General features: G+C 39.4%; 1 protein-coding gene across 2 annotated transcripts in view; it reads right to left on the bottom strand.

The window, feature by feature from the left end:
* Positions 1-15,583, bottom strand: part of galnt1 (UDP-N-acetyl-alpha-D-galactosamine:polypeptide N-acetylgalactosaminyltransferase 1) — a 180,440-nt gene continuing 164,857 nt past the window's right edge. For both annotated transcript variants that reach the window (XM_058084756.1, XM_058084755.1), the window contains exons 5-14: positions 11,976-12,142; positions 10,214-10,341; positions 10,038-10,117; positions 9,596-9,766; positions 8,722-8,839; positions 7,652-7,832; positions 4,478-4,617; positions 3,883-3,981; positions 3,616-3,750; positions 1-1,400 (exon numbers count right to left, since the gene is read on the bottom strand). In XM_058084756.1, the coding sequence (XP_057940739.1) occupies positions 1,254-1,400; positions 3,616-3,750; positions 3,883-3,981; positions 4,478-4,617; positions 7,652-7,832; positions 8,722-8,839; positions 9,596-9,766; positions 10,038-10,117; positions 10,214-10,341; positions 11,976-12,142 (1,366 nt within the window). In that variant the 3' untranslated portion in view covers positions 1-1,253. The remainder of the gene's footprint in view (positions 1,401-3,615; positions 3,751-3,882; positions 3,982-4,477; positions 4,618-7,651; positions 7,833-8,721; positions 8,840-9,595; positions 9,767-10,037; positions 10,118-10,213; positions 10,342-11,975; positions 12,143-15,583) is intronic.

The following is a 15,583-nucleotide window of genomic DNA, read 5'->3' as shown; positions in this document are numbered from 1 at the left end:
GAGAAGCAACAGAGGAGACAGGATGTGACCTTGTCAGGTTGTGTCAATGCCTTCACTTTTATTCACGACACTTGGATGCTCTCAGAGTGGAAACCCGGACACGTCTGTCCCAACACAATCCAAACAAAACCACAACAACACTTCTTCTTCTCATTCCCACTTGAAATGATGCGTCGTGTGTGGAAACACTCGCTGGCCACATCGCTTTGATACGTAAAAAAAAAAACAAACAAACAAAAAAAAACATGATGGATGTGGTGTCTTATCGGATATGGGCGGAGTAAAATATGACGAGAGCTGATAAAGTGAGATATGTCCTAAAAGACGCTCCACTCTTTTGTCCCTGAATGCCTCACACGCTCTGTGGAGAGTTCAAAAGCAGCATTGTTTAAAAACAAATCTCAAATAATAATAATTTAAAAAAAACTTTAAAAACAATTGGAAGCCAACAAGCTGTTGTCAGTTGATGCTACAAGCTCAGGCGCCTAAACGGGTAGCGGGGGGAGGAGTTGGTTAGAATGGAAGAAGCTTGTTTACACACTGGAGTGGCTTGAATGGAGGCGAGTGGAATCGCGTGTGAAGGGCAGTGACACAGGACATTTAAAAAAATTGATATGTCACTTTTGGTCCTCTCGTTTTTTTGTATGTCCCGCCCATCAGAAACAAGCTATTCGTTCATAAATGCACCAGGCTTCAGTCTGGGTGTAATGACAAGGAGCGGACACCAGAGGGAGACAAACACTCGCAAGGAGAGAACACAGGCACGCTTTTAAGAGTTCATTTTCACAACCCATTAGAAAATTAAATTAAAAAAAAAAAAAAAGGAAAAGCAAACATTCATGTCACACACAAATTAAGTGCACACAGTCTGTGATAAGAGGCAGTCAGTAAACGTTACATGATGACCACGTGGACGACGTTTGCACACAAAAGGGGGGAATCACTCGCCGAGTCTCCCGAAAACAAAGAAAAGTCAAACATCCAGTGTCTCCTCCTAGCCGGAGTCCTTTCCTCTCATCCAACACTCCTCCCCGCCGTGATGGAAGGCAGGCAGAGGTCGTACCGTCCCAGCCGTCCTCCCGCATCCACCTCACGGGACCCCCCTGGAGCCCTTTCCCCCCCATTTTCTTTCTGAACGTGATGGCTTCCCGTGCGCCGGCCGCTGTATGTGTGTGAGAGTGTGTGTCCGTTGATCAGGAGGGAGGGAGGGAGGGAAACAGGAAGTGGGGAGGGGGGGGTGGCGTCCTGTTCGCTCAGAAGACCTCAGGTAGTGTGACGTTCCGGAGCAGCCACTGCTGGGAGCGCAAGTGTGTGCAGTCTCTGACGCTGGGAACCTGACTGTCCTCCTCGCTGGCCTTGTCCAAACACTGGTTGCTGTTGACGTGCACCAGGCTCAGCTTCTGGGACGGCGCAAGCACATTCAAGAGCATTCAGCTACATTTGGCAACATTGAACAACATTAACTAACATTCAACAACATTAACTAACATTCAGCAACATTAACTAACATTCAGCAACATTAACTAACATTCAACAACATTAACTAACATTCAACAACATTCAACAACCTTTGGCAACCTTCGGCAGCATTTGGCAACATTAACTAACATTCAACAACATTAACTAACATTCAACAACATTCGGCAACCTTCGGCAGCATTCAACAACATTAACTAACATTCAGCAACATTAACTAACATTCAGCAACATTAACTAACATTCAACAACATTAACTAACATTCAACAACATTCGGCAGCATTCGGCAGCATTAACTAACATTCAACAACATTAACTAACATTCAACAACATTCAGCAAAATTAACTAACATTCAGCAACATTAACTAACATTCAGCAACATTCAGCAACATTAACTAACATTCAGCAACATTCAGCAACATTAACTAACATTCAGCAACATTAACTAACATTCAGCAACATTAACTAACATTCAGCAACATTCAGCAACATTAACTAACATTCAGCAACATTAACTAACATTCAGCAACATTAACTAACATTCAGCAACATTAACTAACATTCAGCAACATTAACTAACATTCAGCAACATTAACTAACATTCAACAACATTAACTAACATTCAACAACATTAACTAACATTCAACAACATTAACTAACATTCAACAACATTAACTAACATTCAACAACATTCAGCAAAATTAACTAACATTCAGCAACATTAACTAACATTCAGCAACATTCAACAACATTAACTAACATTCAACAACATTAACTAACATTCAACAACATTCAGCAAAATTAACTAACATTCAGCAACATTAACTAACATTCAGCAACATTCAACAACATTAACTAACATTCAGCAACATTAACTAACATTCAGCAACATTAACTAACATTCAGCAACATTAACTAACATTCAGCAACATTAACTAACATTCAACAACATTAACTAACATTCAACAACATTAACTAACATTCAACAACATTCGGCAGCATTAACTAACATTCAACAACATTAACTAACATTCAACAACATTAACTAACATTCAACAACATTCGGCAGCATTAACTAACATTCAACAACATTAACTAACATTCAACAACATTAACTAACATTCAAAAACATTAGGCAATATTCAACAACATTAGGCAACATTCAACAACATTCAACAACATAAACTAACATTCAACAACATTCGGCAGCATTAACTAACATTCAACAACATTAACTAACATTCAACAACATTAACTAACATTCAACAACATTCAGCAAAATTAACTAACATTCAGCAACATTAACTAACATTCAGCAACATTAACTAACATTCAGCAACATTAACTAACATTCAGCAACATTCAACAACATTAACTAACATTCAGCAACATTAACTAACATTCAGCAACATTCAACAACATTAACTAACATTCAGCAACATTAACTAACATTCAGCAACATTAACTAACATTCAGCAACATTAACTAACATTCAGCAACATTAACTAACATTCAACAACATTAACTAACATTCAACAACATTAACTAACATTCAACAACATTCGGCAGCATTAACTAACATTCAACAACATTAACTAACATTCAACAACATTAACTAACATTCAAAAACATTAGGCAATATTCAACAACATTAGGCAACATTCAACAACATTCAACAACATAAACTAACATTCAACAACATTCGGCAGCATTAACTAACATTCAACAACATTAACTAACATTCAACAACATTAACTAACATTCAAAAACATTAGGCAATATTCAACAACATTCAACAACATTCGGCAGCATTCACCAACATTCACCAACATTCAGCAACATTGAACAACATTCACCAGCATTCAGCAACATTCACCAACATTTGTGCAACATAAGCACAAACGCTAACAATAACTTTCCAATAACCTACACACACTTACAGTAGTTAATAATAAAGAGGAACTAACCTACCTAACCATAACCACTACTTTCTCATTAGTTCTTCAAGAACTACTCAAAATTCATGTGCCTTAGTTCCTCAGTAACTACTCCAAATGTATGTGGCACAGTTCATCAGTAACTACTAATGAAATAATGTATTATTATTATTATTATGGCGCATGGACGCTTGACTCACCACAGGGTCGTACTCCCACAGCTGGTTGCCTTTGAGGTGATGACACTTGAGCATCATGACGGGTCCGTTTAATTTGGACACATCCAGACACAAGTCATCCGTCCTGATCTCCTTATTGGCCGTGTAGGAGAAAACCTTGCAAGGCGCACAAACCAAACCAAAGCTGTTACAGTACTGTGACAGTATCGGCAAAGTCATTTCAAAGTCATTCATTCTAAAAGGAATATATAAGGAATGATTTTTTTTGTTTTTTTTTTCCCGTCGTACCTGGTTGCCCCCCATGCCGTGGCAGTTGAAAATGCCGACCTTCTCGTTCTCTTTGCGGGCCATGTTGTCCAAGCACTGATTGGTCTCCACATTTCGGATCTTTAAATGAACATATTATATTATATTATTATAGGGCCACATAGTGATAAATGAAAGAATGCATATATATGCTAAAAAGTTATTAAAAAAGGCATCTCACACTAAAAATAAAATCATATCTGGAATACAGGAAGTGAACAAATAAGCTTTGCTTCTTCCTGTGAATTGATTTAAGTGATGTATTCCATTGTAAAGTGATGCATATTCAAATAAAACTAAACCATTAAAATTAAACCATTATCATTTTTGATGCCGTTTTTTTTTTAGTTAAATTCTATTTTTAGAATCTGCCATGAATGGTACCTTTTACCCTGTACTGCTAATATTACTGCTTTGTGTACTGGAACCATCATTTCCCTAAGGACGCATGCCCAAGGGATCAATATAGTTCTATCTAATCTAATCTACAATATACACGGAGACCATGAAAGATTCCCAAAGGCAATAAACATCTCTGGCTTCTTTGTGGTGTGTATATGTGTGTGTATGTGTGTACCTCTCCGAGAGAGTAATAGTGGCGAGGAATCTGGGAGTCGGGATAGACGTTTTCCAAGTACCAACTGAAAGGTTTACATTGAAGCTTCTGTCTGAGAGCCGAGCGAGACGTGATGTCACCGTAGTCCACTTTGGTCACACCTGAACACGAACACACACACACAAACACACATTGAGGTGGGAAAATATACCTCAAAAGTGGAACAAAACTTGCAATTGAATCCATCATCATGTGTGCTGATGGGTATTAACATTTTGGGTTCCATTTGGCTTTTTTGTGCTTCATAATACCGACACGAGTGTAAATATGTGCTTATAACCATAGAACCAAAAATGGAAGCTTACAAAGTATTATTAACAACAGTATTATTATTAAACATCTGTGAAATACATACAGTACACTAATTCATATTGCCACAGAGATGCTAGCATAAATTGCAATGTAGCCAAGTGCATAATGTCCATTAATATTACTTATTATTATTATTATTATACATTCAACAACATTAACCAACATTCAGCAACATTAACTAACATTCAGCAACATTCAACAACATCCAGCAACATCCAACAACATTAACTAACAATAACTAACATTAACCAACATTAACCAACATTAACCAACATTAACCAACATTAACCAACATTAACCAACATTAACCAACATTAACCAACATTAACCAACATTAACCAACATTAACCAACATTAACCAACATTAACCAACATTAACCAACATTAACCAACATTAACCAACATTAACCAACATTAACCAACATTAACCAACATTAACCAACATTAACCAACATTCAGCATCATTAACCAACATTCAGCAACATTAACTAACATTAACTAACATTCAGCAACATTCAGCAACATTCAGCAACATTCAGCAACATTCAGCATCATTAAACAACATTCAGCAACATTAACTAACATTAACTAATATTCAGCAACATTCAGCAACATTCAGCAACATTCAGCATCATTAACCAACATTCAGCAACATTAACTAACATTAACTAACATTAACTAACATTCAGCAACATTCAGCAACATTCAGCAACATTCAGCAACATTCAGCATCATTAAACAACATTCAGCAACATTAACTAACATTAACTAACATTCAGCAACATTCAGCAACATTCAGCATCATTAAACAACATTCAGCAACATTAACTAACATTAACTAACATTCAGCAACATTCAGCAACATTAACTAACATTAACTAACATTAACTAACATTAACTAACATTCAGCAACATTCAGCAACATTAACTAACATTAACTAACATTCAGCAACATTCAGCAACATTCAGCATCATTAAACAACATTCAGCAACATTAACTAACATTAACTAACATTCAGCAACATTCAGCAACATTCAGCAACATTCAGCAACATTAACTAACATTAACTAACATTAACTAACATTAACTAACATTAACTAACATTAACTAACATTCAGCAACATTCAGCAACATTAACTAACATTAACTAACATTAACTAACATTCAGCAACATTCAGCAACATTCAGCAACATTCAGCATCATTAACCAACATTCAGCAACATTAACTAACATTCAGCAACATTCAACAACATTCAGCAACATTAACTAACATCCAGCAACATCCAACAACATTAACTAACATTAACTAACATTAACCAACATTAACCAACATTAACCAACATTAACCAACATTAACCAACATTAACCAACATTCAGCATCATTAACCAACATTCAGCAACATTAACTAACATTAACTAACATTAACTAACATTAACTAACATTAACTAACATTCAGCAACATTCAGCAACATTCAGCAACATTCAGCATCATTAAACAACATTCAGCAACATTAACTAACATTAACTAACATTCAGCAACATTCAGCAACATTCAGCATCATTAACCAACATTCAGCAACATTAACTAACATTAACTAACATTAACTAACATTAACTAACATTAACTAACATTAACTAACATTCAGCAACATTCAGCAACATTCAGCAACATTCAGCATCATTAAACAACATTCAGCAACATTAACTAACATTAACTAACATTCAGCAACATTCAGCAACATTCAGCATCATTAACCAACATTCAGCAACATTAACTAACATTAACTAACATTAACTAACATTAACTAACATTAACTAACATTAACTAACATTCAGCAACATTCAGCAACATTCAGCAACATTCAGCATCATTAAACAACATTCAGCAACATTAACTAACATTAACTAACATTCAGCAACATTCAGCAACATTAACTAACATTAACTAACATTCAGCAACATTAACTAACATTAACTAACATTCAGCAACATTAACTAACATTAACTAACATTCAGCAACATTCAGCAACATTCAGCATCATTAAACAACATTCAGCAACATTAACTAACATTAACTAACATTCAGCAACATTCAGCAACATTAACTAACATTAACTAACATTCAGCAACATTCAGCAACATTCAGCATCATTAAACAACATTCAGCAACATTAACTAACATTAACTAACATTCAGCAACATTCAGCAACATTCAGCAACATTCAGCAACATTCAGCAACATTAACTAACATTAACTAACATTAACTAACATTCAGCAACATTAACTAACATTAACTAACATTAACCAACATTCAACAACATTAACTAACATTAACTAACATTAACCAACATTCAACAACATTAACTAACATTAACCAACATTCAACAACATTAACTAACATTAACTAACATTAACTAACATTAACTAACATTAACTAACATGCACCACCACCAGTGTGGGACTGAGGAATAAATGAATAATGGCTTCACTTCATCGTGAAAGGGTCCCTTGTAAGAAGGTGCTATATGAAATCAATACATTATTATTATTATCATTATTATTATTATTATTGTTATAAGTTTTCTTAAACATTACTTTCCAATATCTCGTTTGCCAGCTTGTGAGTGTGTGCATACACTAGATGATGCTTCTTAGCGTGAAATTACTCTCTACCCCCCCAGTCCCGCACTGTTGGGTCACCACAGTGATATCACACACAAGGTTAATTGATAGATCACACCTGCTTCACACACACACACATGGACAAACACACACACACACACACACACACACACACACACACACACACACACACTCACCAGGGGAGATGATGTAGAAAAAGTTCTTGAATTCGTCCATCCAGACTTCTGCCAGTCGTCGGTTGTTTTTGTTGATGATCTGCCCCGTTCCTCCAGGAAACGTATAGGGCGTGGCCTTTCTGAACACGTGACCCACGTGCGAGCATGTGACGATTTCGAGGGTCCCGCCACACTGCCATATCTGCGAGGAACACGCACACGTACGCACTCACACGCGGGTAGGCCACTTAGGACGTTCGTCCAAAAGGTTTTTTTTTCAGTTGTAACATTTTAGGTGTGGCATTTCCTTGTTTATGTCTGTGAGTGTGGGATTGAACCCTGGTCTGCGTGCGAACCACTTGACCGCCGTGCAGCCACATTCATTAATTTTCTACCGCTTTTCCTAACGAGGGTCGCGGGGCGTGCTGGAGCCTATCCCAGCTGTCTTTGGGCGAGAGGCGGGGTACACCCTGGACTGGTGGCCAGCCAATCACAGGGCACATATAGACAAACAACCATTCACACTCACATTCATACCTATGGACAATTTGGAGTCGCTAATTAACCTAGCATGTTTTTGGAATGTGGGAGGAAACCGGAGTACCCAAACCCAAACGGAGTACCGGGGTCTCCTGGCTGTGAGGTCTGTGCGCTAACCACTCGACCACCGTGCCGCCAATGTGTCTTTAGTATATATAAGATATAATTAAATATTTGCAGAAATGTGAGGGGGTCAGCTAGGAGACCAGGGTTCAATTCCACCCTCGGCCATCTCTGTGTGGAGTATGCATGTTCTCCCCGTGCATGCGTGGGTTTTCTCCGGGTACTCCGGTTTCCTCCCACATTCCAAAAAAAAACATGCTAGGTTAATTAGCGACTCCAAATTGTCCATAGGTATGAATGTGAGTGTGAATGGTTGTTTGTCTATATGTGCCCTGTGATTGGCTGGCCACCAGTCCAGTCACTTTAAATGTTTGTTGGGGTACGCCGCTGTAAAAAGTTTGGGTACCACTTCTGTATTACTACATGCAAGCCGAGCTTGTGTGTCATGTGTTAACGAACGTGGTCCTCTGTGGGTGTGGAACACTCACTCTGAAAGAGATTTCCAGGTTCTCCCCTCCCCAGATGTCCATGCCTGCGTCATACGTGCCAATCTCCTGGAAATAATCTCTGTCGATGGAGAACAGGCCGCCCGCCATCGTGGGAGTCCTGGAAAGAGAAGCGGGTGGTTAATTCCCCGCTGTTCTATTTTACTTTAAAAAAAAAAGGTCACATAATAGACGTATCAGTCCAAGGTTTCATGTTGTTTTCCTGTTTCTCCCTCCCCCCCCTTCTGCTCAGCCTTTAATAGCTTCAAGACGACAGACACTCCGCTTTCCACATCTAAAAATAATTTCCTCTCGCTGTCGAAGAGGCTTATTTTCTCGGTTTGTCAGGTTGACACACAGCAGACGACGGTACGTTATGTAAAAATGTAAAAGCAACCGCAAACATCTTTGTGTTGTAGACGTTTTAGCTGAGGAGAAATGAATATGTGGCTTAGATGTAGGAGGACAAACACTAGCTTGCTGTGTTGGAAAATAGTCATGGAGTCTTTATTTGATGTTTAATTCTATTATTGAACCACCGCAGTGACCTTGGTCAATCCGAAATGCGAATCAGCGTCAAATTTGACTATGTAAAAAAGTAAAAGTGAGCTTTTTCTTATCAATGTGTGCACAACTGTGATGCAACTACAGTAAACCTCGGATATATCGGACTCGGATATATCGGAAATTCGCTCACAAAGGACAGATAAAAAAGAAACGATTTTTCTGTAATGCATTTCCAATAAAAATTCATTGCATATATCTATATATATCTATATATACGTATCTATATTCATTGCATATCGTTTTATATGTTGGTGAAAGAAAAAAAAACAGACTACTGGGAGCTCACAGTGCACAATCAAAACAAACCCACCTGACAGGAAGTGTGCGGTCTCCCTTGCGGCGGTCCATTTCTCTCTGGGGCACCGGGTACCATCTGAAGTTGAGCTTCCAGTTGAAGCCTCCGTACGTCATGTCTGACCCCGCCATGTACTCGAAGGTGTCGTCGCTGATCACGTCAATGATGGGACACACGACTGTTCTCCTGGTCCACACACACACACACACAGATCGACACCTAGCTTACATTTCTGTCGCTGTGGTCATCAAAACATGACCGTACGATTGTGACTGTGCCATAAGAGACATCGCTAATATGCTAACGCTCATTACCCCCCTTTTTTGTGAGAGTGCTTGCGTGAGGCGGTAAACACAGCATGACTAATTAGCCTACAAATTAACATAAGGGCAAAGCCTCGGCACACTCGCTCGCCAATTTGGTGCGTGCCTTTCTCGCTGGGTGCTTGAGGTCTTACTTGTCTTGCTTGATGCGAGCGAGCAGCGGCTCCAGCCAGCCTGTCGTGCATTCGCAATGAGCATCCAGAAAGGTAATGACCTGCAAAGAATGAGGAAAAAAAAACACATAAAACAAATTCCCAGAGTGTGTCAGGCCAGAGGTAGTAGCGCAGGTTCGAGCACGGAGTTCACTAACCTGGCCTGTAGAGATGGAAGCCCCCTTGAGGCGAGCGCGAATGAGTCCGGACCTTTGATCCATCCGCACCACCCTGACAGGAATCTCCAGCCTCCGGACATATTGCTCCAACGGCCGCTTTAGGAAATCTAACACACATAGGTGTAAAAGGAAATAAAACAAATAACAAATCATTAAACTATTTTTTTAAATAATCGTTCGTTCTTCATATCATATATCGAATCATATAGTTTGTAAATTGTATGGAATCGTTCACTTTCAGAACATATCATTTATCGTATTTTAACCCATGCATCTTGATGCGTATCGAATCGTTCCCCACAAAAATTAGGTTAGAGTTAACTAAGGACAAATGTGATTAAATTAATCGTGATTATATTTTAATTCTATTTTTAATATTTTTAATATTTTAATCAAAATATATATCACAAATTTTACACAAAATAAAAAAAAAATAAAATAAATAATAAAATAAAATAATAAAAATAATACAGATAAAATTAACAAAAAAAATCCAGGTTGATGTCACAAATCTACGTGAAAATTTTTATTTTATATAAAAAAAAAAAGAAAAAAACAACACAAACACGAGATCAAACAGTACACGTGAGTCGGACTCGTATCGTTCATCGTATCTTAACCCATGCATCTTGATGCGTATCGAATCGTTGACCACAAAAATTAGGTTAGAGTTAACTATGGACAAATGTGATTAAATTAATCGTGATTATATTTTAATTATATTTTTAATATTTTAATCAAAATATATCACAAATTTTACACAAAATAAAATAAAACAAAATAAAAAATAAAATACAAATAAAAAAATACAGATACAATTAACAAAAAAAATCCAGGTTGATGTCACAAATCTATGTGAAAATTTTTATTTTATATTAAAAAAAAGAAGAAAAAAACAACACAAACACGTGCTAACACGCACACACATACACTACAGTGGCCGAGATCAAACAGTACACGTGAGTCGGACTCGTATCGTTCATCGTATATTAACCCATGCATCTTGATGCGTATCAAATCGTTCCCCACAAAAATTTGGTTAGAGTTAACTATGGACAAATGTGATTAAATTAATCGTGATTATATTTTAATTAGATTTTAAATATTTTTTATATTTTAATCAAAATATATATCACAATTTTTCCACAAAATAAAATAAAATAAAAAAATAAAATACACATAAAAAAATAGATAAAATAAATAAATAATAAAAATAAATAATAATAAAATAAAAAAAATCCAGGTTGATGTCACAAATCTACGTGAAATTTTTATTTTATATTAAAAAAAAAAAGATAAAAACAACACAAACACGTGCTAACACGCACACACATACACTACATTGGCCGAACTCAAACAGTACACGTGAGTCGGACTTAGTGTGTCTTAAAGCTGCCGACAACACACACACACACACACACACACACACACACACCTTTGATTCACACAATCACACCTGCAGTCCCACACGATGTAACGGTGCAGTACAGTGACAGTGGTGGCTTGGGTGCAATAAGAGCGTAATCCCTGCCACTGACGAATTAAAGACTTAACCCCCCCCCCCCCCCCCCACATAAAAAGGGATTTACAGTACTGCAAAGGGTGTAGTGGCACACTCTACCCCCGGGATGCTGGACATCACAACCACGATAAAAATCCCACTGTTGCTTGAAAAACCTCAATGAGACTCAAACAGAAACGGACAAGGAACGCTCCAAGGTGTGTGTGTGTGCATATATACCTCGTTCACTGGCATCGTCCACCAGAACAATCTCCTCCAACAGCGTGTGGGGAGAGCGGTCGATGACAGAGTGGACGGTGCGCAGCAGCGTGCTCCACGCCTCGTTGTGAAATACAATCACTACGCTGGTTCTGGGCAGATTGTCAGGGTATAACTTGTTCTTGCACCTATATAGACACAACACACAAGCTATATTTATAAGGCTGCCGACGAGGAGGAGGAGAAGGAGGAGGAGGAGGACACTGGAGGCACTTGGACAGCAACACAATGTTGTCATTAGTGGCATCAGTGCACCAATCAGTGCGTCGTTTATTGCCTCGGGAAACGTGGTAATCAACGACGCCTCGAAGCATGACCTGAACAAAGCAAACCGAAGGTGGGTAATACGTAGGCCAGGGGTCGGCAACCTTTACTATGAAAAGAGCCATTTCACCCACTTGCCCACTAAAGAAAAATAGCCTGGAGCCGCAAAACGTTGTATGTTTAAAACAACATTGGAGGGAAAAAAAAAGACGAGTTGGAGTACTCTTGCTAGTACTGGAGATAAACTTTTGTTTTTAAATGAGCTCTAATTTATTTTTTAGAATCGTCAAATAACTCATTAATAATAATTAATAACTCAAAGTATTACTCATTTCCCTTCATGTTAACCTGTCAGAGAGAACTGGATAGCATCCTGTCTGCTCATTCAGTCACCAGTCAGAACTCAGTCAGGATGCATTCATGGTCTCACACAAAGTTGGATTTTTGTAAACTCATAACAAAGACGTGCATTTTCACCACACGGGTGCTAAAAAATATTCAAGCATTGCAAAGGGAGCCGCAACAAAGAGGCTGGAGAGCCACATGCGGCTCTGGAGCCGCGGGTTGCTGACCCCTGACGTAGGCCAACACGGGCATGGTTGCAAATTTAGAAACGTGCACAAATGTGAGGTAGTGTGATGACAGTTTACTTATGTTGCAACGTCATTTCTCTCCTCATTCACCATCAAAACACAAGCGTCTTCTGTAAGCGTTACAATGACTTCAAACGGGAAATTTTATCTGTTGAAATCATGTGAAAGAAAGTGCAAAGGCCTCTTGCCCGAGCTTTACGGATTAAGAATTTCATAATCGTCTTAGCAGCAAAAATTATTTTACTTCCGTGTCATAATCTTAGATAAGAGTGAATATTATGAGCGATTAACATATAACACAAAAAAACGTACACTGCGGACAAGAAGCTTCATTTGGGGCGAAACCATATTTGGTTGGGTCAGGCAGTCACGGAGACAGAGCAGTGTGGGCACGCATCTGGCACACAATCTAGGTCAAAAGCCAGAGTAGAATCCGCCGCCGCCGCCGCCGTCGTCGTTGCCAGGAAGCCAACATGCACGCATTCTGATATTAAAAGGATAAGTCTGCAAAATTTACTACATTTTTTTTTTTTGTAATCATCCGACAAAGCCTGTGGAAAGCTCAAAACTAGCAGTGTAACACTTACTGACGTCCACGGCCCCTTCAGTGACTGTCGGTCTGTTTAGATAAAATAATCTGCTATTATTTCATTTTTTATTTTTTTATTAAAGTCAACGGCATTTCACACAGGACTGTTTTTGTGAACATGAATGTGAAATATCCACTAAACTCCACTATAATGGTGCCTCTGACAAAGTGTGTCCGACAATGAGTGCGAGGTTGGAGGCAGGGCCTCACCTGTGCTCCACCCGCTGAGCTCAGGGGTCTCCAACCAGTAGATCATGAGCTGCCAGTAGCTGCTAAACTTTTCAATTAGCTCTCCGAAGACTTTATTCATTTATTAAAAGTGGGGTTCGTTCGTAGTAAGGAAACACTTTTTGGGAGTGTGACCAATCACAGCCGAGTAGGCGTGCCCCGGAGGCGGGCCATGGGTGGAATAAATTAAAACAGACCATTTCCGCGGGAAGAACAAATCCAAGGAAATACAGCCGGAATAGGTGCATATTCTGGAAGATCTATAAAGTTTTCTGTGCAGGTTACTGTGTGTAGCTGCTCTATAGAAGTCCACAACTCCATACAGTGTCCCTTGTAGGTCATTCATTCATTCATTTTCTACGCTTTTTCCTCACGAGGGTCGCGGGGGGTGCTGGAGCCTATCCCAGCTGTCTTCGGGCGAGAGGCGGGGTACACCCCGGACCGGTCGCCAGCCAATCAGAGGGCACATATAGACAAACAACCATTCACACTCACATTCATACCTATGGACAATTGGGAGTCGCTAATAAACCTAGCATGTTTTTGGAATGTGGGAGGAAACCGGAGTACCCGGAGAAAACCCACGCATGCACGGGGAGAACATGCAAACTCCACACAGAGATGACCGAGTGTGGGGAAAGACAAAATAAGAAGCCAAAAAGTTACCACTTCCACACACAATAGGAGGAGAACTCATTCATTTTCTGCCGCTTATCCTCACGAGGGTCGCGGGGGTGCTGGAGCCTATCCCAGCTGTCTTAGGGCGAGAGGCAGGGTACACCCCGGACCAGTCGCCAGCCAATCACAGGGCACATATAGACAAACAACCATTCACACTCACATTCATACCTATGGACAATTTGGAGTCGCTAATTAACCTAGCATGTTTTTGGAATGTGGGAGGAAACCGGAGAAAACCCACGCATGCACGGGGAGAACATGCAAACTCCACACAGAGGGTGGAATTGAACCCTGGTCTCCTAGCTGTGAGGTACGCGCGCTAACCACTCGACCACCGTGCCGCCCCCCTATAATTTTATTATCAAAATTAAATTTATTTTCCTCCCTGTTTGCACTTGGAGGTATTTTGAACGATAAAAGAAGTTTTAATAAGGGCTGCCAAAAAAAACTAACTGCCATTATAAGCCAAGCCGCTTTTCCCTTTGCATCCCTTGATGAAGTGCATGGACCTGGTGTGTGATAATAATGTAATCATGAATTACGCTAATGTTAAGCGAGTGGTTCCTTTTCATTGTTACGCACGAATACACAAATCGCGGAGCCCAATGGCTCACGGGCCCCAGCTGGAGACTCCCTGCTCCATCCCCACTTCTTGAACGCTACCTCTCCGTTTTGCATGCTCAACAAAAATGCAGGGACGATGACGTACGGCACAATTTCCCTCCGTGTAAACATTCACACCTTTAAATTTGTATCCACATCAGACACTCTTGACACCGACAACTGTTGGAAAACTGAAGGACTTTGTGCGTCTCCACCAAGCAGACCTGTTTTGACGCACGTCAAGTGTGTTGATTTTGTGTGCCGTGTGTTTAAATAAGACAGGGAAGGTGGAGCAGCGTTTGGCAAAAGGCAAGCACCGTAATGAGTTACAGGTTGTCTGGCCCAGCGAGGAATCGTGGGCACGGTCAACAGCGCAACATCGCAGCAATAAAAATGATGCAGTCAGAATGTAAAAAAAAAAAGGGTAGAACCTGTCATGTGTTGTGTCATCATGGAAAATGTTCCCATGCTGCAGATGATCCACCCAAGGCACATGTGCACTAACACACACTAGCCCATTAAACACACACACACACACACACACACACAGAGACTGGACTGTAATGTCAAAATGGCCGATCCCCTTGTCATTTATTTCACTGTGAATGGCC

Source organism: Doryrhamphus excisus, chromosome 10, assembly GCF_030265055.1.
Source record: "Doryrhamphus excisus isolate RoL2022-K1 chromosome 10, RoL_Dexc_1.0, whole genome shotgun sequence".
NCBI lineage: Eukaryota > Metazoa > Chordata > Actinopteri > Syngnathiformes > Syngnathidae > Doryrhamphus > Doryrhamphus excisus.
This window is presented reverse-complemented; position numbering and strand designations above follow the sequence as displayed.